Source organism: Carassius carassius, chromosome 2 (assembly GCF_963082965.1).
Source record: "Carassius carassius chromosome 2, fCarCar2.1, whole genome shotgun sequence".
Classification (NCBI taxonomy): Eukaryota; Metazoa; Chordata; class Actinopteri; order Cypriniformes; family Cyprinidae; genus Carassius; species Carassius carassius.
The window spans coordinates 8260266-8286308 of NC_081756.1; the positions used below are offsets into that span (position 1 = coordinate 8260266).

At 36.3% G+C, this 26043-nt stretch overlaps 1 protein-coding gene across 1 annotated transcript in view; it reads right to left on the reverse strand.

The window, feature by feature from the left end:
- Nucleotides 1-26043, reverse strand: part of LOC132101440 (ADAMTS-like protein 3) — a 200459-nt gene that overhangs the window by 166817 nt on the left and 7599 nt on the right. The window contains exon 3 of the mRNA XM_059506403.1: nt 9956-10075. Coding sequence (XP_059362386.1) covers nt 9956-10075 — 120 coding nt within the window. The remainder of the gene's footprint in view (nt 1-9955; nt 10076-26043) is intronic.

The window sequence follows — 26043 nt, forward strand, 5'->3', positions numbered from 1 at the left end:
AGCCATTTTTGGCCCTTTCACGGTTGACTGCTCAACATGAAGTTACACAATTATGTTAAAATTATCATCATGTGGTCATCATACTGTGACCCTGTGTTTCTCTCAAAGAAATAACAGCATTCAACCACACTTCAGGAATCCTTCACCCAAAAAAAATGAATATTCTGTCATCATTTACACCCCCCCCCCCCCCCCCCCCCCCAAGTCGTTTCAAACCCATATGCTGTTATATTTACAATGGAACACACTCCACACAGCTATTTGTCAAAACTGACTGAATATCAAGCTCCAAAATGGACACAATAAAAGTAAGAAAAACATTCAAATGAAAACTAATGCATGACATGACTCATTTGGATTATTTAATGGCTGTGAACAATTATTAATAAAGTATAATGCAATGATAAATTTGGGTTATAGTAACATTAGCTGCTATTATTTTTGTTCTGGGAGCAGTTGAGGATGTAATACCTCAGTTAAATATTGTAAATAAAACTCTTGACACTCTCAGAAAAGAATACAAATATTTCACTGCTACATTCTTACCCAGAACAAGATGTGCTGGCATGATTCCTCTACCAATACCAACATGTTTAATTTCCTCTCCATCTTGATTCTAGTCTTATCAACAGCTTGACACGTCGAGGTCTGAGGATAATTCTATCTGCGGTGTGACCGTGAAAGCAGCTTGGCAACAATGAATGAAACATCTTTCAACAAAAACGATTTCATTTCAGACAGGAGGTTTGGTTATCATTTTGAGGTTCATGTTGAACTTTGTGAGGGTAGTTGAGGACATGTTTTTGCCTTGTATTTATCAAAGGCATAGTTCAGTCAAAACAGACAAATAACGCCAAACAGGATTTTTTATGTAACAATTGTGCTGCTTAATATTTTTTGTGGAAAAAATTCTTTTTTTTTGTCAAGATTCTTTGATGAATTCAAAAGAACAGCATTTATTTAAAATAAAAAAAATTAGTTTGATTATAAATGTATACTGTCTCTTTGATCAATTTAATGCATCCTTGCTGAAATTAATTTCTTTCAAAAAAAAAATCTTACTGACCCAAAACCCAAGTGTCACATGTGACACCTCCCTCAGGTCAACGTGCTCAGGGTAAAACACTAGATGTCCCATATAACTAAGACAAACTAAGTCTTGATTAGCATTCAAACTTTGGCATTACACACATCCTCTTGGGCACAAGAAAGTCAAAAGAGGCATTTCAGAGATGCAAATTTATGGAAATGCTACATTAAAAAATAGATCAAAAGTGTCACTGCAAAAAAAAAAAAAAATGGTGTTATGAGCATTAGCAGGCAGTGGGGTGATGAAATGTGTTTTTGACAGCTGGAAAGAATTCAGGCTTTAATTAGAGACAATTAGGAGCAGCTTGGTATGTACATTTACACACACACACACACACACACACACACCCAAGAGTTGAGAGAAAGGTCTGTACTAAATACCAAAGTGCTGCGTAATCAAATGTTTCATTTACCTGTGTTCAAATCTGCTATATTTTTCTGAGGAAATCCAAATCTCAAATCCTCAACCACATCACATCTTTTTGGGGGTGAATTATGTCTTATTCCTCTCATCGCGAAGCAAACAGTAAAATAAAAAGAACTTGAAGAACAGTCTAGCTGCGTTGTCTTCAGTGAAACATTCAGTGTTCAGCGCGGGGGCGGGGTCACATTAGAAGATAACAGAGATGTATAGTAACGAAGTAGAACTACTTCACTACTGTACTTAAGTACTAAAAGGCAGTATCTGTACTTTACTAGAGTATTATTTTTTTCTCCTACTTCCACTTTTACTTCAGTACATATTTTCGATGAGTTTAATACTTTTACTCCGATATTTTTTTATGTGCTGCATCGTTACTCGTTACAATTATAAAAATGTTACGAATCATTCCATTACAAACAGAACTGTAGATGGCAGGTTTGATGAAGCTGGCACATCATTGAGCGAATCAAACGATTAAGAAGACTGCGCGTGCTGACTGAACTGCTGTGAAGAGAGAGATAAACACCGAGCCGAGCCAGATAATGACTCGTTCACGAGTCAAGAACCGGTTGCATCGGTTTTCGAATCACCAGTGGTTCTTTCTGACAGTTCGATTCAATAAACCAGTTGAAGAAAACAGTTCACCGGTTCTTTTGCGCTCAACGTAATGGCGTCATTGGCGTTGACTGCAAGCCTTCGGTTTACCTGGGCTCATAACATTAGCACAGAATCAGTTCAGAATCAATCACCAAAAGAATCAGTTCGGTTCAGACGCTCTGTGTGTCGGTCTGCTTTCACGCTGAATCACACATGCGCAGTATCATCAGCTCCTCGGTTCTCGAATCGGACACGTCTGACAGAAACGGTTCTTGACCACTGATCTATAATATACAGTAAGTTATATATAGAGATCAGTGTTCTTGACTTGTGAACGAGTCAGTCTGTTGTTCGTTATCTGGCTCGGCTCGGTGTTCATCTTCAGTTCTCTCTTCACAGCAGTTCAGTCAGTGTACTGTTTGAGTAAATGAATTACTCCGGGATATTGGTTTGTATTAACTCAGATGGAGTGTCAGCCAGATTAAACAAGTTAACAGCTTAAGTCATTTGTGGATTAATGCGTATTGGAGACGCCAACCGTTTAAAACGATTTAGTTCGATTTGGTGAACTGGTTTAAAAAGATCCGGTTACATCGAATGATTCGTAAAGTCGTAGTTTTTGCTATTTTTGGACCAAAATGTATTTGCGATGCTTCAAAAAATTCTAACTGACCCTCTGATGTCACATGGACTACTTTGATAATGTTTTTCTTACCTTTCTGGACATGGACCTATAGCCTATACCATACACACAGTTTCAATGGAGGGAGTGAGAGCTCTCGGACTAAATCTAAAATATCTTAAACTGTGTTCTGAAGATAAACGGAGGTCTTACGGGTTTGAAACAACATGAGGGTAAGTTATTAATTACATAATTTTGCAAATTGGGCGAACTAACCATTTAATCTGTTTTTTGTTTACAAAAAGTTACAGTCAAGGGAATTGTGATTGTCCTTTAGGTTAATCATTTGAAATAGTAAAAACAATATGTTCAAACTTTTGACTACTTTCTTTAATAACTACATAACACAATACTTGTACTTTTACTTTCAGTACTTGAGTAGTAAATTTTCAAATAGACTACTTGCAATACTTAAGTACAAAAAATGTTGAATACTTTAGTACTTCTACTTAAGTGTGGTGCTTAAAGAGCACTTCAACTTCTACTCAAGTCATTTTTTTGATAGAGCACTTGTACTTTTACTCAAGTCTGGGTCTCTAGTACTTTATACATCTCTGGAAGATAATGAAGGGGGACATGAAAAACGGACATCGCGTTGTTTTCATATGGATTACTTTATCACAGAATATTTGTTTTCGGCAGCATGTCAGGCTTTCTATAGATATATCTCTCATGTCTCTTCGTTGAGTATTCACTGAGTTACAGTTCATTTTAATGACGCATTTGTAAATGTAGATCACCGCAGACAAAGGCTGCAGACAGCACACCTTGTTTGTTATCTTTATTTAATAAATGCACATGAAGTTTTGTTGTTATTATGTCTGTATGCAAAAAAAGTAGACCCTTTACAGATTCGATTGATGTATTGCTCTTATCTGTACGATCAAAACTGAAAGTGTAATTTAAGTTCTTTTCGGGGTTATCAGGAGAAAATGCCTCATAACGTGTATACGCATTAATCGACTTAAGAGGGTTAATGACATAATTTTCATTTTGGGGTGAACTAACCCTTTAACCATATGCAGACACATAAAGCATGGACCAAATATTAAAGGCGTCTCATACCTTATGGCTCAAATTAAACACCATCCAGTAGGGCTGCACGATGTGTCGTTTAAGCATCGATATCGCGATGTACGAATCCACGATAGTCACATCGCAGGATGTGCGATGTAGGCTGTCGTAGTTGATCCATTATTCATTAACTGTACGGGCCAGCTACTCCCCTGCCCTTGACGAATGTGATTCGCGGATTAATTGCACAGCTTAACCATCATAGAGTGAAAGTTTATAATTGACAGGACTGAAAACCACATGCAAGTTTAACAGGGCAGAGACAGAGAGAGCGCGCGAGAGAGACAGAGAGAGCGAGAGAGAGAGAGAGCGCGAGAGAGACAGAGAGAGAGAGAGAGAGAGCGCGCGAGAGAGACAGAGAGAGGGAGAGCGCGCGAGAGAGACAGAGAGAGAGAGAGAGAGAGAGAGAGCGCGCGCGAGAGAGACAGAGAGAGAGAGAGAGAGAGAGAGCGCGCGCGAGAGAGACAGAGAGAGAGAGAGAGAGAGAGAGAGCGCGCGCGAGAGAGACAGAGAGAGAGAGAGAGAGCGCGCGCGAGAGAGACAGAGAGAGCGAGAGAGAGAGAGAGCGCGAGAGAGACAGAGAGAGAGAGAGGGAGAGCGCGCGAGAGAGACAGAGAGAGAGAGAGAGAGAGAGAGAGCGCGCGCGAGAGAGACAGAGAGAGAGAGAGAGAGAGCGCGCGCGAGAGAGACAGAGAGAGAGAGAGAGAGAGCGCGCGCGAGAGAGACAGAGAGAGAGAGAGAGAGCGCGCGAGAGAGACAGAGAGAGGGAGAGCGCGCGAGAGAGACAGAGAGAGAGAGAGAGAGAGCGCGCGCGAGAGAGACAGAGAGAGAGAGAGAGAGAGAGAGAGCGCGCGCGAGAGAGACAGAGAGAGAGAGAGCGCGCGCGAGAGAGACAGACAGAGAGAGAGACAGACACATTAGAAGTACCATCAATGTTTATAGAAATGTATATGGATTTATTTTGCATGTAATTTTTTTTTCTTATAAATATATATGTATTTTTGTTTTGTTTGTTTCTATTCTGCTATGTACAATGCTTTGGCAATATGTACCTTTGTATGTCATGCCAATAAAGCAATATGAATTGAATTGAGAGAGAGAGAGAGAGACAGAGACAGAGAGAGAGCGAGCCGTTTTCAAACAACACAAGCGCTGTCTTGCTCTCTCTCCCTCGCGCATATGGTGGTGTCGATGTTTAAATAATTTAAAATGAGAATGTAAGTGTGCTCACCCCATTTTTGTTTGTAAGAAAAAATATCGCAATATATATCGCAGAAAAATAAAATATCGCAATGTCATTTTTTCCCAATATCGTGCAGCCCTACCATCCAGTTTTCTTCATTACTGTTAATTTCAGAGATAGTTAGCATGCAAGTTCTGATTCCTTAAATCCTGCCGAGCCTGACTCTCCCAATTAAGATCTCCATCCCAATACCTCAGCAAGCCACAGATGGGGTCAGTTTTACAAACACCCCATCAAAGACCTCAAAGATGAAACCTGGCTCTTGCTTTTCCATGGTGAACACCTTTCTTAAACCCAGACGTTCAAATCGCCCTGACCTCAGCTTGCTCCTTGACCCAAACACAATCCGAACCCATCCATAAATATCTGCCTTCTGCCTGCACAGCGTCACTAAGGATGTCCCGATCAGGTTTTTTTGTCCTCGAGTCCGAGTCCGAGTCATTTGATTTTGAGTATCTGCCGATACCGAGTCCCGATCCGATACTTCTATAATACATAAAAAAAGAATAAAGAAGAGCGAAAAAACAGATCCAGGATCTTCAATAAATTACATTTTGAAATATATTCAAATATAAAACAGCTATTTTAAATAGGCTAGTAAAACTATTTCAAAATCTTACTGTTTTGCTGTACTTTGGATCAAATAAATGCAGGCTTGGTGAATAGAAGGGACTTCTTAAAAAAAAAAAAAAAAAAACCTTAACAAGCTTACTGTTCAAAAACTTCTGACTGGTAGTATAGGCAACTTAATTTTTTCTCTAATTTCTAGCTTTTAATTGGCTTAGAAATCTATAAATGCTGGACAATAACAAATAATAATGATTTGTTTATATACTACAAACACTGTTTATCACATAATAATGCAGAATAGTTTCTATATTGTAATAAATACTATGTCAATCAGCACTGCATTGTTCATACTTTATTTATCACCTGCTGGAGATGACTTGAAGAACAATTTATTGTCGTGATCGTATATTAATGTCTTCGTGTTTGCATAAGTTTCTGTTTTCCTGTGCGCACCACAGCATAGCTGGACGCTTTTGTCCATTAAATTTTTGCCCATTTTTTGTCCATTTTGTCCTGAATATCCTGATATCAGCGCGAGAGCGCGCTCCGGCTTCGAGTATGAATGAAACACACACTGCATGAGAGTTTAGCGCTCTGTGATCCTGGGTCCGAATGAAATATCAGGTCATGCGCAAACTATCATGTCTCTTTGAGTTTGAATCTATATTTATTCACACCAGCTCTTGAAAACAAAGTGATGTCATGCCGCACGCGTTGCTGTTTCTGTGTGGAGTCAAAAGGGTCAAACTCTGTGCCACCGCATAACAAAAGATGTGTTAAAAATTAATGAGAATATATATATATCCGAGTCCTGATCGGGAGGTAACGTCCGATTCCGATCGAGTCTGAAACCAGATCGGATCTGGACATCCCTAAGCGTCACATCTTTTCAAACGAGAACTTATTCTAGAAAGGATCGGACTGGCTTAAGTGGAAACACTGGCACTAGCGTTCTGCTCAGAGCCAAAAAACTTCAGCTGGCTAAACTCAAAGTCTCAAGCAGGTATAGCGCAACACAAAAAAACATTCGATATGCTTTACGTGGCTCTCTGAGAAAAGCTGCTTTATACTATGGGCTTGTCTGTCAGGCGCTTCGGCTGGCCGGGGAGATGCCCAAAGGGAACATGTGCATTATCTATTAGTTTGAGCCTGTGTCTGTAGGGGAAAGCCCTCCATCTGTGCCTCAGCAGGCACAGGCCTGGATGGCATCCACCCTCTTTCTGGCAGGAGAGAAAACTTACTAGAGAGAAATAGCATGCAGGGAGCAGCACTGGGGCCATTGGCATTTTCTTTTGTAAGACGAGGCCTTTACATTGCAGACAGGAAGACTGGGAAGGTTTCACATCATTTGACACATCCTAGATATGAAATTTCAGTCAGTATAAAATATTTTTTCTTCTACCATAATGTTCCCTTTTTTCAGTAAGGACATTTTCTGTGTCTGTATATATTGTACAGACATGTCGTCAAAAGTGCAAATACTATATATTGTATATTTCCTACAGTTATATATACTGTGTGAAACCGGTGCTGTTTTTATTAACTGAAACAAAAACTGTAATATATATATTTAAAAACAAAAAATTAAAAAAAATGTGCAACTACTTAAAATAAATTAAAGTACAATAAAATTAATGCCAAATAAAAAATACTTTAAAAATAAATACAATTACAAAACAAACTAAAATGAAAATGAAAATGAAAACTGAAAATATAAAAATGAGAAATAATTCAAAATATTAATGAATACTATAATATTGTATAAACAACAAAGTTAATTATAAAAATATATTATGCTACTTGTTGTCAAAATACCTCACCAAGTTGTTTAATTGAGCAAAAAAGTATAATTATCACTTTTTTTCACAATTTTTCAATTTAATTTTCTGTGACAATTCATGTCTGACCAAATAATGAATCGCAAAAAAATTATAGCTGATAATACATTCAGCAAGGGTAAAACTTTACCAGTAAAAAAAAAACTAAAAAAATAAATAAATAAATAGTTAACTGCAATAACCAGAAAGTCTGAAACTAACCTACATGATCATGTTTCCAAAAGTAAGTATAAAAGGCTACAAATTATTTTTTGCTTTTGATGCATATTATATTCTAAAACCTGAAAATATTCACAACCCAACTGCAATGCAACTGCGTAAAACATTTTTAAATGATCCAAACACCGCATTAATATGAAATGAAAGAAAGATCTGTGAAAAAAAAAAGGAAAGCCAAACTAGTACTAACAATACTAATAATCTCAACTATTGAAATCCATGCCAAATTGAGAAATTGGAAATTGAAAAATGCAAGTTCACATACTATATATACATACTGCAGCAAAAGTATGAGCAGTATGGTAAAATGCAATTGCAAACGCAGCTAATGAGTATTTTTTTGCATGCACACACCTATGCACACAGCAGTGCATTAGTACAAGCTCATATGAGCAGAAATGCTTGGAAGTCTGTCATAACAACAGGAAGCAACATGTGTTTGCATGGTTGCCGTGCCACCAACACATTCCTGTATTAAATCACCATAATAAAAGCCATCCCTGAAATGCATGCCAACACATCACAAACATAACAGCTGGCCTGGAAACAGACATCAGTGCTGGGGTGACCTTATCCAAGGTTTCCATAACAGGCCCCAAAACAGTTTGAAGGCACACAGTGTGTCTGGGTTAATGGCTCCCAGGGCAGGCGCTCAAAAGAAAACAGTCAGACAGAGCTTTATAATGCCTTGAAACTTCGGGTTTACCCGGACTTTCCTTTTAACCAAAATGGCCTGGTTTAACGCTCTGGGGTCCGAGGGTGTTTTAGGGCCCTGGAGAAGTTTTGAAATGCCCTGTCATTTGTGCTTTTTTCAGTTGCTTACAAACATTTTAATGGCTAAAGTTTAATAACACTGTAATCAGCATTCCCCTAAAGCTGAAGGGCTGATCTGAGAGGAAACAGTCCAACAGCACCAAGTCCTGAAGCACCACCAATCTGACAAAACAAAATCTACACTATCGACAGGTCTTGTGCTCCAATATTCAATAACACTTCCACTATTTCAAAACAGAAACGGATTCTGATTGAATATAGCTAAAAAAAAAACAAAATAATGCTTAAAATAAAAATATCAAGGCTGCATTTATTTGATCCAAAATACAGTAAAACGGTGTAAATTAAAAATTGTGTAACATTATTACAATTTAAAATAATAGCATTTTATTTTAATATAGTTCCAAATGTATTTAATTGCTGAATTTTCAGAATCATTACGCCACTCCTGCAAATAAGCTGATTTGCTGTACAAAAAACATTTTGCTATTGTCAATGTTGAATGCTGCTGAATAATTTTGGAACCATAATAAAACCAAGATTTTCAGGATTTCTTAATGAATAGAGAGTTTAAAAAAACAGCATCTAAAAATGTTTGTAACATTAGAAATCTCTTTACTGTCACTTTTAATCAATTTAATGCATCCTTGCTGAATAAAAGTATTAATTGCTTAATTATTCCAAAATCTTCCTGAACCCAAACTTTTGAAAAGCAGTGTATAAAAACGTATGTTTTATATAGATATACAACAGACTTCCATAAACTGCTTTCAACCATTTTATTTACGATAATTTATTTATTTTTTTATTAACCTGCCCAGGAAAATTTTATTCAAATCTGTCAATATTTTCTGTAAAGTTGCTTTGCAATGATTTGTATCGCAAAAAGCGCTATACAACTAAACTTGAAATGAATTATGATTCTTCAAATTGAAAACTTCAACATCAGAATTCATTGACAATCAAGGTTCATATTGAATGTTAGGTTACTCATAGCACACAATACAAACAATACAATAAAATGTAACACTGAATTCATTATTTTGTTTTCCTCTCAGTGGAGTTCAGAAATGCAAACACACACACACACATTTTTCATGTTTGACTTGTGCCATCCTGTCTATTTAATCACCGGCTCATCCAATCATACACCCACTTCAATTTTCTACAGAAAAATTAATGCAACTCGAAAAGCGAATCTATAGATCTGATCCAAACCTAATGAGCTGCCTACCTAGTCAGCATTTTAAGGCATCAAATGTGGGTTTTCTAAATAACTACTGTTCAAAAATGGTAGGAAGCATATACATTATTACAGAGACTATTAGTATTAAAGCTAATGAACCTTGATCATTTGTCAGAGCAGCAGTTTTAAAATGCGTAATTAAATCACCACAAAAGGAAGTAGCAAGAGTTAACTGTGCATGTGATGCTATGTCTCTGACCTGGTCATCATAGCGGTAGGTGAGATACTGCTCTCCTGTTGTGTCTTCCAGAAAGCTTCCCTGTGGAGAAAGTGCAAATTCAGGGAGGAAGTAAGCACTCTGCGCCTGGCTCGCTACTTCCTGTAAAACAAGACCACAACAACCACATTAAACTTATAAAAGCACTGCGAACATCATTTGAGGGCCTGCATGTAACATTTTTACGACAGAATAATGTAAGTATAGAAAAGATGCTATCAAATAATATCAATGTTCAACTATTGCACATTAAGTTCAAGCTGAAATGCTGTGCACATGTTAACTGAGGTAGAGAGGTTCACTAGAAATACAATACAATTGAATGATTCTGGTTCTAGTAGATAATAGGCCGATAAAGTCTGGCAGTGACTTTTTGAATATTAACCAAGTTACTTCACCGGACACTTATGACTTTTTTTTTTCTTCTGTGGAACATAAAAGAAGACATTTTAAAGAATATTGATAACCAAAATTTTTCGGTTCCCATTGATTTTATTTTTGGGTGAACTATCTCTTTAAGTTAGGTTACCAAGCAACTTCACATCAGTGTGACCTAATTTATATTCATTTCCATACTTTATTTTCATGTTTTTAAATTACGTGTGTTTTTGTGTGTGTGTGTGTGTGTGTGTATATATATATATATATATATATATATATATAGAAAGTAGAAAGGCAAAAATGTTCTTTTAAACATAATCGAATCAAAAACATTATATACATATATATATATATATATATATATATATATATATATATATATATACAGATATATCCCCTCAAACTAATGGAAGATAAAAGACTAGCATGGAAAAATTAAGAGGAAATTTAACTGTTAGTGTGTCAGAAGTTCATTGTGAGCCAGTAAGAAGCCCACAGAGGAGAAAGCAGCTCCGGTCTGTTAGAGCTGAAATTTTTTGCCTTAGAGGTTTATTGAGGACGATTAGCTGCAGCACATGAACCAAATCCTGAAGCAGGCTACCATGTGTTTACCGTGCTAATGCTAGGCTGACGGCTTTCTCAGAACAGCCTGGTTACACACTTATAAACGATTTATGGAAGTTAAGGAGGTTATAAAATCACAGCGAGCACCTAAAAAGCTTTTTCCCTCCCTGCTCATTAAATGGGGAACTATTTACAAGTGTTTGAAGCTTCAAAACAAAGGTATCAGAAGTGAATCAAATTTTGTACCTGAGCACTGGGAGTGTCTGCTAGGGCGAGTGTGTGAGGCTGACTACTTCTCCAAACTCTTATGACCTAAAGAGCAGCAGAGTTTGGCACACGGTCAGAGGAGCCGCCCGGCATGCTTTCATCAGCAACTCAGACTTTCACTGACAGACCTGAATTAACAGCCCTGCTATCCATGTGAGTGTGTGTGTGTGCGCGCGCGTGTGTGTGTGTGTGTGTGTGTGTGTGTGTGTGTGTAAGGGCTGGACAAAACTCAGAAGGATTTCAAGAACTGGCTCCAAAATCAGAGTCACAACACAGAGGAAGTTCATTAGTTCAATGTAATTTTTGCAAACAAACATAAATAATTACATCATTGATTTGTTTATTTTTTCCTCATACAGTAACTGAAAACATATTTCTGAACTTAATTCAATAATGTCAAGATGAAGTAAACACAGCCATCAACTACAGCACCACTAATAAATATTGACAACAATTTTTTTATAAATAATATTGAGAAAACTAATTAAGTAATGCATTATTTAACTATCTATATTTACCATTTGACCATTAGATTGCTCTAACTTAATAAACGCTGTAGAAGTATTGTTCATGCTTAGTTCATGTTAACTAAAGTAGTTAACTAATGTTAACTAATGATCCTTATTATAAAATGTTACCATGTTGCTGTTAAAATATTCCATGTTCTAAAATAACAATGGTAATTCATATTTAAAAATGATTTTTTTTTTTTTAAAACATTCAATTCCACTTACTAAAGGAACTAGTCTACTTTTTAAATTTTCATTCTACTGTATATATGTCATACATATTTCAAAAGAATACACACACACACATATATACATATACATATAAAAATGAATTTTATTGGAATGGAATATGTAATTAAAACTATACGTTATATAAATAAAAATATTTATTAAATACATTTTGTGAACCATTTTCATTCCCTAGACTGCTCTATCTTATCAATATCATTTAATGTGTTGATTAAAAAACCCTTATAAAGTCAAAATAAAAACGGTACCCTCTGTTTTTTTAGATCAGAATCAATCAGTGTGTGCGTGTGTTTGTATGAAATGTGTTTATGTTTGTCATGTACGTTTCTGCAGTCTGTCTCCAATCACACAGTTCAATCAAGACTGCTTAGTCTAAACATGTCTCGTCTGTCATCTCTCCTGTCCCTCTGCACCCCTGTAAACACCCCTCCATCTGTGTTCCCCAAAACACACACACATACACAGAGAAATCCTTCAGGTGCTGACTGTGTTCGCAGGGGACATCTTCTCCAATAAATTCCCTTTGAGGCCCCAAGGTAACTCACGGGGTCCCACACAGACTTATGACAACAAGACCAACTCCCTCCTGTATGTGCGAGCAAAGGAAAGAGCAGAGCAGCTCAGCCATCTCTCATCATCTCTTACAGGAAACCGGCCTGACAGAGCAAAAATAATATGGCTAACAGGAATAGACCAAGAATAGACACCAAATGGGGCTGCACAACGCTCTGTGAGGATGTTCACAGTCCGACATATGATATTTTAAGTGCACTAAACAAAAAAAGGAAAAAAGATTCTTCAAACTCCAATTTAAGCACTACCTCTCTATATACACAAATCAGATTTTAATAGTGTTAATGCTGGGTTTTTCTTATTTCATGCTTCTAAATCAGTTTAAATGTCTGTTCACACTGAGAATGATAACAATAAAGATAATGATAACTAGGGATGTCCAGATCCGATCACGGGATCGCAAATCGGGCCCGATCATGTGGTTTCAGACTCGATCGGAATCGGACGTTACCTCCAGATCAGGACTCGGATATATTTAATAAAGGTGTGAATAAATATAGATTTAAACTCAAAGAGACAGGATAGTATGCGCATGATCTGGTGTTTTATTCGGACCCAGAATAAGGCGATATGAACATTAAGGACCGCTAAACACTCCTGCAGTGTGCGTTTAATTTAATTTTCCATCATTTACCCCGCCAATTACAGAATTTTCTGGCTTTCCGTGTTTTCACTGTTATATGGTATGAGGCGCTATTACACATTTTCTGAAAGAGTACTGAATGTCTGGATCAAAACATGGCGAAGGAGAAGCCGAAACAAGCGATCACATATGTAATAATTAGGAGTGTAACGATTCACTCGTTTTCTCGATGCATCGATTACAAACCCTGATGATGCATATGCATCGATCTTGAAACATGATTTTTGAATCATGAATCGCCGATCTCGGACAGTAATCGATTCAAAATGCTAAGAATCGAATGAATCGTGATTTTTATAGCGATTCTAATACTTTCAAAATATATACACATTAAGTTACTACAAGCACAAATTAATGGAGACATTGAACAGTGTTCGTGAATCGTGCCTCTAATCTGTCCTTCACGCGCTCCACTGTTTACCGCCTGACTGTCACAGGATTGCGCTCGCGCTCCGTTCGTCTCTATAGGATTTGTGGCCAGTAATACTAAAGTGAAGTAGCTTTACTTTTCTGTAGTTTGTCAATGGGTCTCAGCATCTTACCGACAGCACCCTGAGCAGTCGAAAACTATTTATTCCATGGACGGAGCAGAAATGTAAGTGTCTAAATCATATGCACAGTTTCATTGAATGATAAATATGTTTAAACAATGCGGATGAACCGATTGTACGAAGGAAACTGTTAAAATAATCACAGAATTAATGACGACCTTGAAATAAGAGCACAAGGTTTATCTGAAAATCAGATGCATGAAAGTAGCGTTTGTAGCTTTAGCAAACAGACATCTGTTGCATTTTCTTTCAGGATCATCATTCGCTGATGGAGAGGAAACGTTAAATAGCTAGCCTACTATAGCATTTTATTTTGTGAAAATGAGATAAAGAAGTTTTCACACACAAAAAGAGAAGTGATCTCACTCTCATAGACGTGCCAGCCTTTATCTGCAGCTAAACTGAATAAAAGCAGAATGAACTGATGAAACTTTAAAAAAAACTCACAATAAATAAAATTTATGAATGACGCAGTTCTAAGTGACATATAATTACAGAACATAAACTATAAAGTATATATTCTACCTTATTCTGTGCAGAAAATTAAAATAATTGCTAATAAAATGTAGCCTAGTATAGAAAACAATCATAAAATTGCCATTAGAAAAAAAAAAATAATGATTACAAATGATTGATTATTGTCCAGTAGTGTATTTGATTTCTTACAGCTAATTAAAAGTAATGAAAAAATAAGAAAATTCCTTGTAAAAATAAATAAAAATTAAAATTAAAATAATTATGAAAATACATAAAATTATTGTATTTGATATTTCTGTCTCTTCTGAAATGATGGCTATGCCCCTGGTGTGACAAAATTTTAGCTTATACATAATACTCTTTAAGCTCTTTTTTTAAATCTTGCATTACATAAATTTTTACGTATGCCATTTCGCATCATTAAACTAGCATTTAACAATGGACAAAAGGTGTTTTTTTTTTGTTTTTTTTCCTATGGTTCTCTAACCATAAAGGCTGCTGTAATTTGCCCCCTGACTAAGCATTTAAAGATTTTAGGGGAAACAATTAAATAATCCTGTGAATGCACTTAAAAATGCATAATCAAATCGTTATAATCGAATCGAATCTAATTTATTTGTGAATCGAATCGAATTGAATCATTCTAAATTTGCAAAAATCGTTCTTGAATCGAATCGAAAACCTATGAATCTTGAATCGAATCGCATCGCTGCCTTCCCAAAGATTCACAGCCCTAGTAATAATGCAATCATCAAACAGGCATATAAATCAAAACTACCAAATGTAGCTAAATTAAATGACAACCCAGTAAGTGGTTAAGGACAAGATTTGATGGTGGTAATCTTCTCCATCTATGTTTTGATCATCATTCTGAATCCTATCCAGATGTAGTCTTTGACAATAACTTGATTTTCTCAACTTTAAAAAAAAAAAAAACTAAAAACGTTTTGTTTTTGTTTTCATGAAACATGCCCATATTCAAGTGTTGATAAAAAAGAATGCATGTTTGTTTGTTTAAAGACAGAGGTGTAACCAGTTTTAAATTTAAAATTCACACAGAATTACCTTTATTGTTATAGTTAAGGCCCATATACACCAAGAACTATAACTATGTTAGCTAACACTTTATTTTAAGGTATACTTGTTACATGTTACATATCCCTCCTATTGTAATAACAGTTAATTATGCATGAATACATGCAAGTAACCATAAACCAAACCCTCATCATAACCCTAACCTTATAGCAAGTACATGTAGTTCATTAATATTACTCAGTACTTAAATGTATAATTACATTGTAACAAGGACACCTTAACTTAAATTGTAACCCTATTAGCATCCACACCAACGGATGTTAATGTTCAGTTTATTGTAAGTGTTTAAATGTTTGAAAACTTTTAACCTGAGTGGATTATGATTGGCTGACTTTTTTATTGTTTTTATTGTCTAATTTTACCGTGATTTTGATTTGACTTGAACATCAGGAGGTGTGTGTAGGAGTAACTGTACTGGGTTTCATTCAGCAAAGCGCCTCATACAAGCTAAAGGCTCTTCTCACTTCCACTGGCATTTCCAAGAGCCGGCACAGGTGCGCGTGTTTTTATGTGCCAGAAGATGTTTCATCAAGCACTCTGTTAGGGAACTGTAGATACATTGTCTCAGCAGGGCATAAGTGCCAAAAAAGTAAAGCACTAAGTCAACGGCCGCGCCATGAGTCCTAACTTCAAAGTTTGGAAGCGAAAGGCTCGGCTTTGAGTGAAGGAATGTCACGGCGCTGTCAGAGCAAGTCTACTCAACAACGTAGAGAAATCTCTGGCAGGTCTCTGGGTTTATGGCAGCAGGCCAGTGCCTCTCCTCAGACCGGACTAACCCTAGATAAGCTTTTGACTTTTAGCACTTGGTGCCAAGGATCAGTACGGTCAGAGGAAGATCTAATCCTGGATCATAACTTCCAGAAAGAGCACATCGTTAAAACAGGGCCAGGTTTACATCTGGTCACTCGAACATTCCTCAGCTCTGAAGTCAATGGGACAATGAAGATTCATTATTTACTCTGAGCAGCGTCTATGGGGTGGTAAAAGCATCCTGACTCTAAATCCTTTGGAAAAAAGTGTCAACAGCAATTTGGGTCACATGCTCCTTGTAAGACAATCATATAATGTCCCTGACATCACATACAAGCTTTCAGAGTATTTTTTTACTACCATTGGCAGACACTATAGAAATGTAGTCACATAGTGAGTCATAAATGAAACATACAAACTTCTTCTTTTTTTTTTTCATAGCACACTTCAAATTTAGAAATCTCTAAACTTAATATGTCATGGCCAACATGTTAAAGATCACTGACCCAGCCAGCATTTTCGACAGAATTTTGATTTTGTACCAGTGTAGTGGGGGATAAATATTTATAAATATGAATATATAAATCCATTAAATATAGAAATTAATACTTTTATTTAGCAAGGTTGCATTCAATTCAAGAAAAGGGACAATAAAGACTTTTATAATGTTACATGAGCAGCCAATCAGCATATTAGAATGATTTCTGAAGGAGCATGTGACACTGAAGACTGGAGGAATGATGCTGAAAATTCAGCTTTGCATCACAGGAATAAATTACACTTAAAAATATATTCAAATGGAAAACAGTTATTTTGAATTGTAATAACATTTCAAAATATTACTGTATTTTTGATCAAGAAAATTCAGCCGAGAACAAAGGACTTATTTAAAAAAGATTTTAAAAATCTTTATCAACCCCAATCTTTTGAACAGTAGTTTACATACATACAAATGAATACATCATACTTAAGACTTGCTTCATTTCGAGACCTGGAATTCAGAAAGTGAGTCAGAGGAAGTATTTTTGAGTGGACCTGGAGAGTCAGTGTACAGCCAGAGTAGTTCTGGTGACAACATCATCCACCCACCTGCTGATGGATAATGCATATTCATCAGTGTAATCTCTGCATGCAGCAGCCTCTTTGAACATATTCCAATCAGCAAGAGCAAAACTGCCCTGCAGGGTTGAGCTTGCTCCCTATGGCCATACTTTAATGTTCTTGGTGATTGTTTTTCTCATATCAGAAGTGGTTGGTATGCAGGGATTAATAAAACAGAAATGTGGCTCATTCTTGGGAACAAAAAGCAACTCAGAGTTATAACCTACAGGCTATTACCAACCCTAGGGCCATGATTCTGTAACATTATGCACATTGAAATTAGTCCACAACATCCCACTCAACTGGAATACAAACTGTTGACAACTTGCGAAATTTCCAGGCTAAAATACCAAAGTACAAAGTAATCAGGTTCTGGCATTAGACCGTTCTGCTGGTTCTGCCCTCAGGCTGAATGTTTAACAAATGCAGGTGTTAGAAGATGGTGCCAGATATTTGGTCTCATTATGAAAGTGACTGTTTTTATGAGTGGAAAACTAAGTCATTGATGCATTCGTTCATTAACAAAGCATCACTGCAGGACAACGGTTCTGTTTAACTTAAAAAAGTTTCGCTCGATTATTGAACTGTTGTATAAAAATAAATCACTTTTGACTCTGTCATTAGTCTCACAGCTAGATTGTCCTTTTTTGGTGTGTTCCAGCTGTCTGTTGATCTCTGTTATCTTCTGAAGGCACTTTAATAAGCAAGCGCTCAAGAGGATGGAGGTGCATGTCATGGTAACACTTTTGTCAGCCCGACACCTTTGACAAATGTGCTCTGCAGCAGGCCACCAAGTGTTTTAGGGTAACTAAGGTAAAGCTTGGCAGTTGCCAGACACTCATTCACATTTTTAAACATATATAAACTTACATACAGGGCAATTATGCACAACTTGCTTCCTAAAACAATTAGGAGGCACTTGATGGCATCAGCTGCTGCTCACTGAGATAAACAAGAGCAGACCACTGGAGGATGGAATAACGTTTTGAGCACCAATCAAATACATATAGTCATTTCTACACTAAGCTGAATGTTAGTCAATTTTGAAAAACACACCAGAGCGAGTCATCGACTACATAAGCCCGTTTCGGCCACTGATTAAAAATTGCAAAGGCAATGGCAACTTTTTTCTCACAACTGTGGGTTTATACCTCACAATTCGTAATTTTTTTTGCCATTCTTTTTCTCGCAATTTAGTTAATATCTCACAATTCTCACTTCTTTTCTCAGAATGACAAGATAAAAACTTTCAGCTGCAAGTTACAATGTCCTATTATTCTGAGGAAAAAAAGACTGACTTTTTTTCTCATAATTCTAAGTTTATATCTCACAATTCTGACTTTATTTCTTAATACTTCATAACACACGATTACAAATTTTTATCATGTAATTCTGACTTTATAACTCACAATTGCAAGAGATAAAAAGAAATAATTGTGAAATAAGAAGTCACAATTAGCTTTTTTACTCATTGGCGAAAAAAGACTTCCATAATTGACTCCACAACCAGCCAATAATCCAGTCTGATTGATGGCTTCTGTGCACTGCTGGGGTTCTGACAAACAATAAAAAGAGGCTATAAAGACAATAACCCTCAAGTCAAGAGTTACGCCAGCATTGATGAACACCCCATGAGCCGTGTTCGCAGAGCTCGGGTGACGTGTTGAGGAATTCTGAGAGTGCTCTGGCTGACCTTGAGAATGGGAGTTGGGTAAATGTGAGGATCTGCTAACAGCTGTTCCTAATCTATTTGGGTACCTGGACATAGTACGGATTACCATACTATAGGATATTTGTTTTGAGGTGACATGGGCTTTGTTCCAAACCTTAATCAGCTTCCTGAATGGGAACCTCTCTTAAGGCAACAGAGAAGCCTAAAAAGAGTGTAGAGAATATAATAAATATAATTCAGTACCAAAAGTCATTTATATATTTGCTCAGTAAGCTTGCCTGCAGTGGACTCTGTTACAATGGTACAATACTCTTATGCATTATATTTTTTTACTTCATGTATGTTTAAATAAATATCCCAGTTCTGTAAAATAATGTCTTGTCTGGAATCTTTCAGGGATTCAGAATGATGGAGCAGGTCACAAATAGTTGCCTATGCTATGTGTGTTTCCATGCTTATTAGAGTCTCACATCATTTGATCAGCAACATATGCTAAAATTCAAACTCTGTTGAAATCACTAGTGATCTGATTCTCCTGAACGCTCTCTGCATGACACAAGGAGGTTATGTTCCAAATCTTTCACTTACAAGATTACATTTCAGATTGAGCACTAGCAAGGCAGTCCAAGGTTTTGGCCCAGAGCAATAATCTTTCACCAAAACAAAAAACATTTCCTCATATTGGCCTGTCAAGGCAAAGTCTTGACAATTGAGATATTAATGTGGGTACAAACTGTACACATTGTTGCAATATTTCACAGTTAATCACGTTAAAATATTTTAATTTCTAAAATATGTCTGAGTCTCATAGCAGCACAAGATAATTCTGCCTTCCACTGTTATATTTACTCTAGTCTGTGACCCCACCTCAACTGTTCTTAACCTCCTTATAGGTAAACGTTTCTTATCACCCTCCCTTACAAGCACAACACTGCCACATTTGACTCCTGGCCGGCTCGCCACTGGCCAAACCTCTTCTGTTTCTAATCATACCCCTTAACATGTCAGCTTAACGCCACACCACCTCGCTCACTCTTAACCCTGCCTCCTCCACCTCTAAAACCAACAAAAAAGTCCCCATCCACCATAAAAAAAATCCTGCATCCACAGCGTCTGCCTGTGGGAAACGTTCAGCCTTGGCTCAGCAGGAAGCTCTGGATTTACCACTAAGCATTTAATGGTCCTAACATCCATAACTCAACCTTGTCCATACCACCCAAAATAAAGTGGGGGGTTAAGAGGCAAAAGATATATTCCCAAAAGATATATAAACTCAACATGAAATAGCATTTGCAACTTACTTTACTTCCTTATACATGAATATTCAATGCAAGACTTGGTTTTATCCATCAGGAATTGATTGCATGTAAAAAAAATGGTTGAATACCAGGTCTGTTTTTGATTAATAGATTGAACAGATATATAAATGACAAAAGAACACAGTTTAAGGCATTTGCATGACCTTTGTTGCGTTAATATTAATAATCAATCAGAATCAGAATCAGAATGAGCTTTATTGCCAGGTATGTTTACACATACAAGGAATTTGTTTTCGTGATAGAAGCTCCACGGTGCAACAGAATGACAATATAACAATATAAGACTGTGCATGTAAATACATTTATTGGCAGACAGGGGGAATCTTTTGAAAACCTACTTGAAAACAGTCATTTTTTGCAGTTAGGATAAATTTCACCAACAAACATAATACTTATTATAATAACATATAGAACCCACAACAATTAAAAAAATATATATATATAATGAAAATAAAATGTCCCAATGTTTTTGTAACGTATTTTTATAAAATCATTATTTGGTTATAATACTGTTGTGATCTGTTTACAATGTTACTATTCACTATTTTTTTATATTGTGATTGTTGGTGAATTGTACATATAAAACCAGTTAGGATCAATTTGTTAAAAATTAACACAGACCTGTATTGGTCAATTTTATTTTGTTTTTTTAATTCAAATAATAAGTAAGATTTCAATGAAATTATGACTACTGAATTAGTAAAGTGTCTTATTTCTATTTCAGAAATCTGGTCACCTTATTTGAACTTGCAAATTGTAAATTTGAATTACAGTATCTCAGTATTGCCCAACGAGTTATATGTTTTCAGTTTACCTTTCAGAAATTTAGTTTAGTATGCGACATGTAGCTACGTTCAGCTATTTGTACTCATGACGCAATATGTTCATTTTATTTTCATAAATTTGTTAAGAAAGTATCTGGTAAAAAGAAATCATCAAGAATCGATTGGACACAGAAATCCAGTTTGAAGACTGAATCATATTGTTTTTTAACGTCATGACTCGAGCCCCTGGGGAGTAGAACTTTTTATAAAATATAATTGAAATGATTCCCTATCAGTCTGAACAGTCACGATCTTCACCTCCTCCATAATCAAACTACATGTTGATTGTGTTTTTCTGTATTTGCTATGTAATGAAGATACACAAGCTAACAGATTTTATGAGGTCAAAAAACACTGAGGTGAACAGTTGCTGGATATCTACCATATGCAAATCTAAAAGCTGCTTGAGGCACTTCAGTGCAGAGAATAATAAATAGTGAAGGTGAGAGAACACAGTTTACTGTATTTACAAAGCAATACTCTTTCAGGAAATGCTGGGTAAGCAGTCCACACCTCTGAATGAAATACTGCAAGTTGTTGCAATGCACATGAACAGCACGCCAACTTCATATGCAGTAAAATTAGAAAGTCTCAGTAAGAATGATCTGAAAGTTGAGGTGAGATGTTATAAACCTTATGAAAGCTATATTCTCATGAATATTAGTAAGGTGACATAACATACTCCAAACTAGTTTGCACAAAGGCAGGTAAGGTAAGACTCTAATAAAACTAACATGTGTTAAGCTTTCAGTCCACTGGCAATGCAACAATTTGGCAGAAGCTGCTGCTTGATTTTAAAGGAATAGTTCACCCAAAAAAAGAACATTGCTGAAAAATTACTCACCCTCAGTCCATCCAAGATGAAGAAGGGTTTGTTTCTTCACTGCAACAGATTTGAAAAAATTCAGCATTACATCACTTGCTCACCAATAGATGCAGTGAATGGGTGCCATCAGAATGAGAGTCCAAACAACTGATAAAAACATCACATTAATCCGCAAATAATCCACACGTCTCCAGTCCATCAATTGTGAAGTGAAGCTGCATGTTTGTTTTCAAATGTTTTCAACTTCAGCTGACTAAAATACGAGTCCCCTATCCATAATACTGCTTCCTCCAGTGAAAGTCACCTTGTCTGAATCTGGAGAGAAATATGCACAGATCGAGCACCGTTTCAAATTGAAAACAGAAAAACTGAAAAGGAAGCTGAAGGCTTCCAAACTGAAGGAAGCGATAATATGGAGTCACGTGGATTACTTATCAGTAATGGACCGATTTTGTCTGTTTGGACTCTCATTTTGACGGCACCCATTCACTGCAGAGGATCCATTGATGAGCAAGTGATCTAATGCTAAATTTCTCCAAATCTGTTCCTATGAAGAAACAAACTCATCTACATCTTAGAAGCCCTGAGGGTGAGTACATTTTCATTTTTGGGTGAAGCATTCCTTTAAAGCTGCTTTTGTACCCTTTTCTTTACATCTCAACAACATGAAGCTACTAATGAAGCTGTATGTAATTGATCTGCCTCCAGCAAAGTATTTACAGAAATGATGACTGTTTTCAAACAGGTTTCTTAAAAACTTAAAAACCCATTTATCATTGGTCCGAACAAGTAATTGTGCACCAAAGTATATATATAACGGTTTGGTCATGATGCTTAAACAAACAGAGATAGTTCTGATAGAACCACAGTCACAATATTTACACTTTTCAGGGAATCGTTCAACAAATAACTTCCTTATAGTGGACTATGCGCATTAAATCTGATAGAAATTAGTATTTTAACTGCAGAGGATCTGGTGGCAGTCGGATATCACAGTCCTTTCAACAACTAGAGATTTGTGAAATGAGGCAGAACCTTCAAGCAGAGCCACAATCAACATTTATGGAGGCTCAAATCTAAAAAGACTACTTTTCTAATGAATTGTCCTAGAAGAAATAGTTCACCCCAAATGAACATTTTGTAATAATTCACTCACCCCATATGGTTTCAATCTCATATTACTTTCATTCTTCTTTGAATCACAAAATGAGACGCTAGACAGAATAGCCAAGCTGCTTTTTGTTTTGTTTTTTTAGACTTTGAAAGTGGATGGTGATTTACACGTTGAAAATACAATACACTGAAAATACAATACAAAAGTTGATTAAACATAAAAATTCTAAAAGTAGAAAGAGGAAATCATTTGTATTCAGTTCCAAAATAGTGCCTTATTAGATGTGCACACATCAGGTTTGACATCATTTCTTGTGGATCATTTGACCAGTCATGACACTCTTCATTTATTTGCATTTTTTTGGAATACTTGGTTCAATGATAAGCCTTTGACATCTATGGAACCTTTCCAATGCACAAAATCTTCTTTATATTATTTAAATGACTACGAAAATCTAAGAAAAAACTTTTAAGAACTTTTCACTTAAGCGTACTTCGAGGAACCAAAAATAGATCTACCTACTTTTTAAAGAGTTTGTCAAAACCTTTAAAATAAAATATAACAGTAAATTAAATTAAGACTGCAAAAGAGACTTGACGGTATGTTATCCTCAATTTTCCTTGTATTTCTGCTGTTTCATGGAAGAAGGAAAATAACATGAGGTTTGAAACAGTATAGACCAGAGTAAATTATGATTAAATTGTCATTTTTGGGTGAACCTTTCCTTTAAGGTCCTGAACTACGGTAAGCATAATATCCCACTCTCCATCAAAAGCTGACTGGGCCCATTAATGGAATCATGAAATATGTGCCAGGGCTTAGTGTCAAGAGCCAATTTGCCATGTTAGAGTGAGTGAGTGAGAGAGAGAGAGAGAGAGAGAGAGAGAGAGAGAGAGAGAGAGAGAGAGAGAGAGAGAGAGAGAGAGAGAGAGGGAGAGAGGGTCCCATCCAACAGATCAGCAGTGCATTGGGTGCAAAAAGGCAGCGAGTTTGTTTACATCTGGTCGAGTGAATGGCCACACAGTCACTGTGTATGAATGAGCCTTTCAGTTCAACTCGATCCACCATAGACTGAGAGAGAGAGAGAATTCATGACGAGCCGTATACGTCAAAACATACAGATAAGAGCTCTTTTACCCTTTCACAGAACTGATGAAGGCTCAGACACAATCTACAGACTTTCTTTTGAATTTTCACTCTTTATTCTGGGGGAAAATCTGTAGAATTGATTCAAAGACCTCAATCATTTATATGACACCTTTGATGTTAGATGAATAAAGTTGTCTAAACGTAAATGTTTAAACTCATGCATTAACTGGTAAGACAGAATCACAAAGGTACTGTACATGCAATCTGCAAACTCATGCATGATTTAAACCCAACCGCTTTAAAACAATAGTTAAAATTTACAAGGAGCAATCCAGACCTACAGGAATTGCATCCGGATTTACATCATGCATGAATTTAAAGATGCAAACCAATATTTGGGATTCAGTGATTTACTGCAGAACCCTCCACTCAGGGTTTGACTGTCTCAGAGTAACATATTTATGTGCTGCACTGATTTAAGGGTTTATCTGTAAAACTGCAATTAAAAGCAGCTGTGTATTTATGGCCCTGTATGGACCAATAAATCAAAACATTAACACTCTTTGAACCATCAGCAGATATTGTGAAGCTGTAAAACACATGAAAGCCACATGATTTTGCCCCATTAATTATCTTTTCTGTGAACAAAGAAACAAAAAATTAGTTTAGAATCTGTCAGCCCCTATGAAGATATCTTGAATGCCTCAAAATTCCATTATTATTATTTTATTTTTTTGCTACCTAGCAACCTTATAAAATCACCCTTCCATGATTCAAAACTTTCCTGTGGAGGTCGAAGCATCTGTTAACATATAACCTGCCATTTTTAATAAATATGAAAATTTGGATGGTTCTACTCTGACTTCCTTTTGAAAGGATGCATCAATTTACATATATAAAATATAATATCTCCCTATTGTAATATATATATATATATATATATATATATATATATATATATATATATACACACAGAATTATTTCAAGATGCATGTTCAGATCACGTGTAAAATCTTAGACCTTCGAACCACTCAAATAAATATCGCAAATCAATAACAATAAATCAAGTGAAATATAAAATTAAATATATATAAAACATTTATTTATTTATTTTGTTTCTAATTTATATCAAATATATTTTATATACATATATGAATATTATGTATGCTTATGTGTACAATTTTTTTATGACATTTAAAATTCAATTAAAAATAATTTACCTACTCAGATTAGGGGTGTAATGGTAAGCAAAAATCACGGTTCGGTACGTACCTCGGTTTTAAAGTCACGGTTCGGTTCATTTTCGGTACAGTAAGGGAAAAAAATGCAAACATTTAACTGCAGGTTGTTTATTACTATAAACTTTTTTTTACAATTCATTTACACTTTTTTAAAGGAGTCATGACCCACAATTTTCACTTTTCCACAAGAATCAATGTATGTTATGATTGCCTAACGATTATACACTGGCCGGGAAGCCGATATTTAAAAGTGAAGCGTTTGTTTACCTCAGGGTTTGTAAAATAGCCCACGTGCACGCGCACTCAAATACGAGATTTTGATTTCTTCCCCGTCTTGACGTCAAGACGGGGCAGGATATACCATATATGAACACCGCAGCAGGAAGCTCGCCCTTCCCCTCTCCCCCTCATATTCAGTCGAGAAAGATGCTGGAACTAGTGCACACGTGAGTTGCTCTGTGGTTGACTGCCAGAATCAACATGTAAATGTGTTTTCTCTACCAAGAACGGACCTAGCTATCAGAGACCAGTGGATTAAATTCATTTTTAATGACGCGGTTCCTTCAACCCTTCCACTGGCTTATCGTTACATGTTTGTGCTAAACATTGTACGCCGAAATCCTTCACAAATTTGGGGCAATATCAGGCGAAGTTGGCATCGAAGCTCGGGAAAAGCGCCATTCCAACAAAATTGCCTGCAATTGAAACGGTAAGACTGTGTTTTTATTGCTCTACTGTGTGTAACAAACAGCATAACTGCTAATGCGGCTATTGTATGCTATTGCGTCTGTCACTAGACAAATAAACGACTCGTGGTGAAGTAAT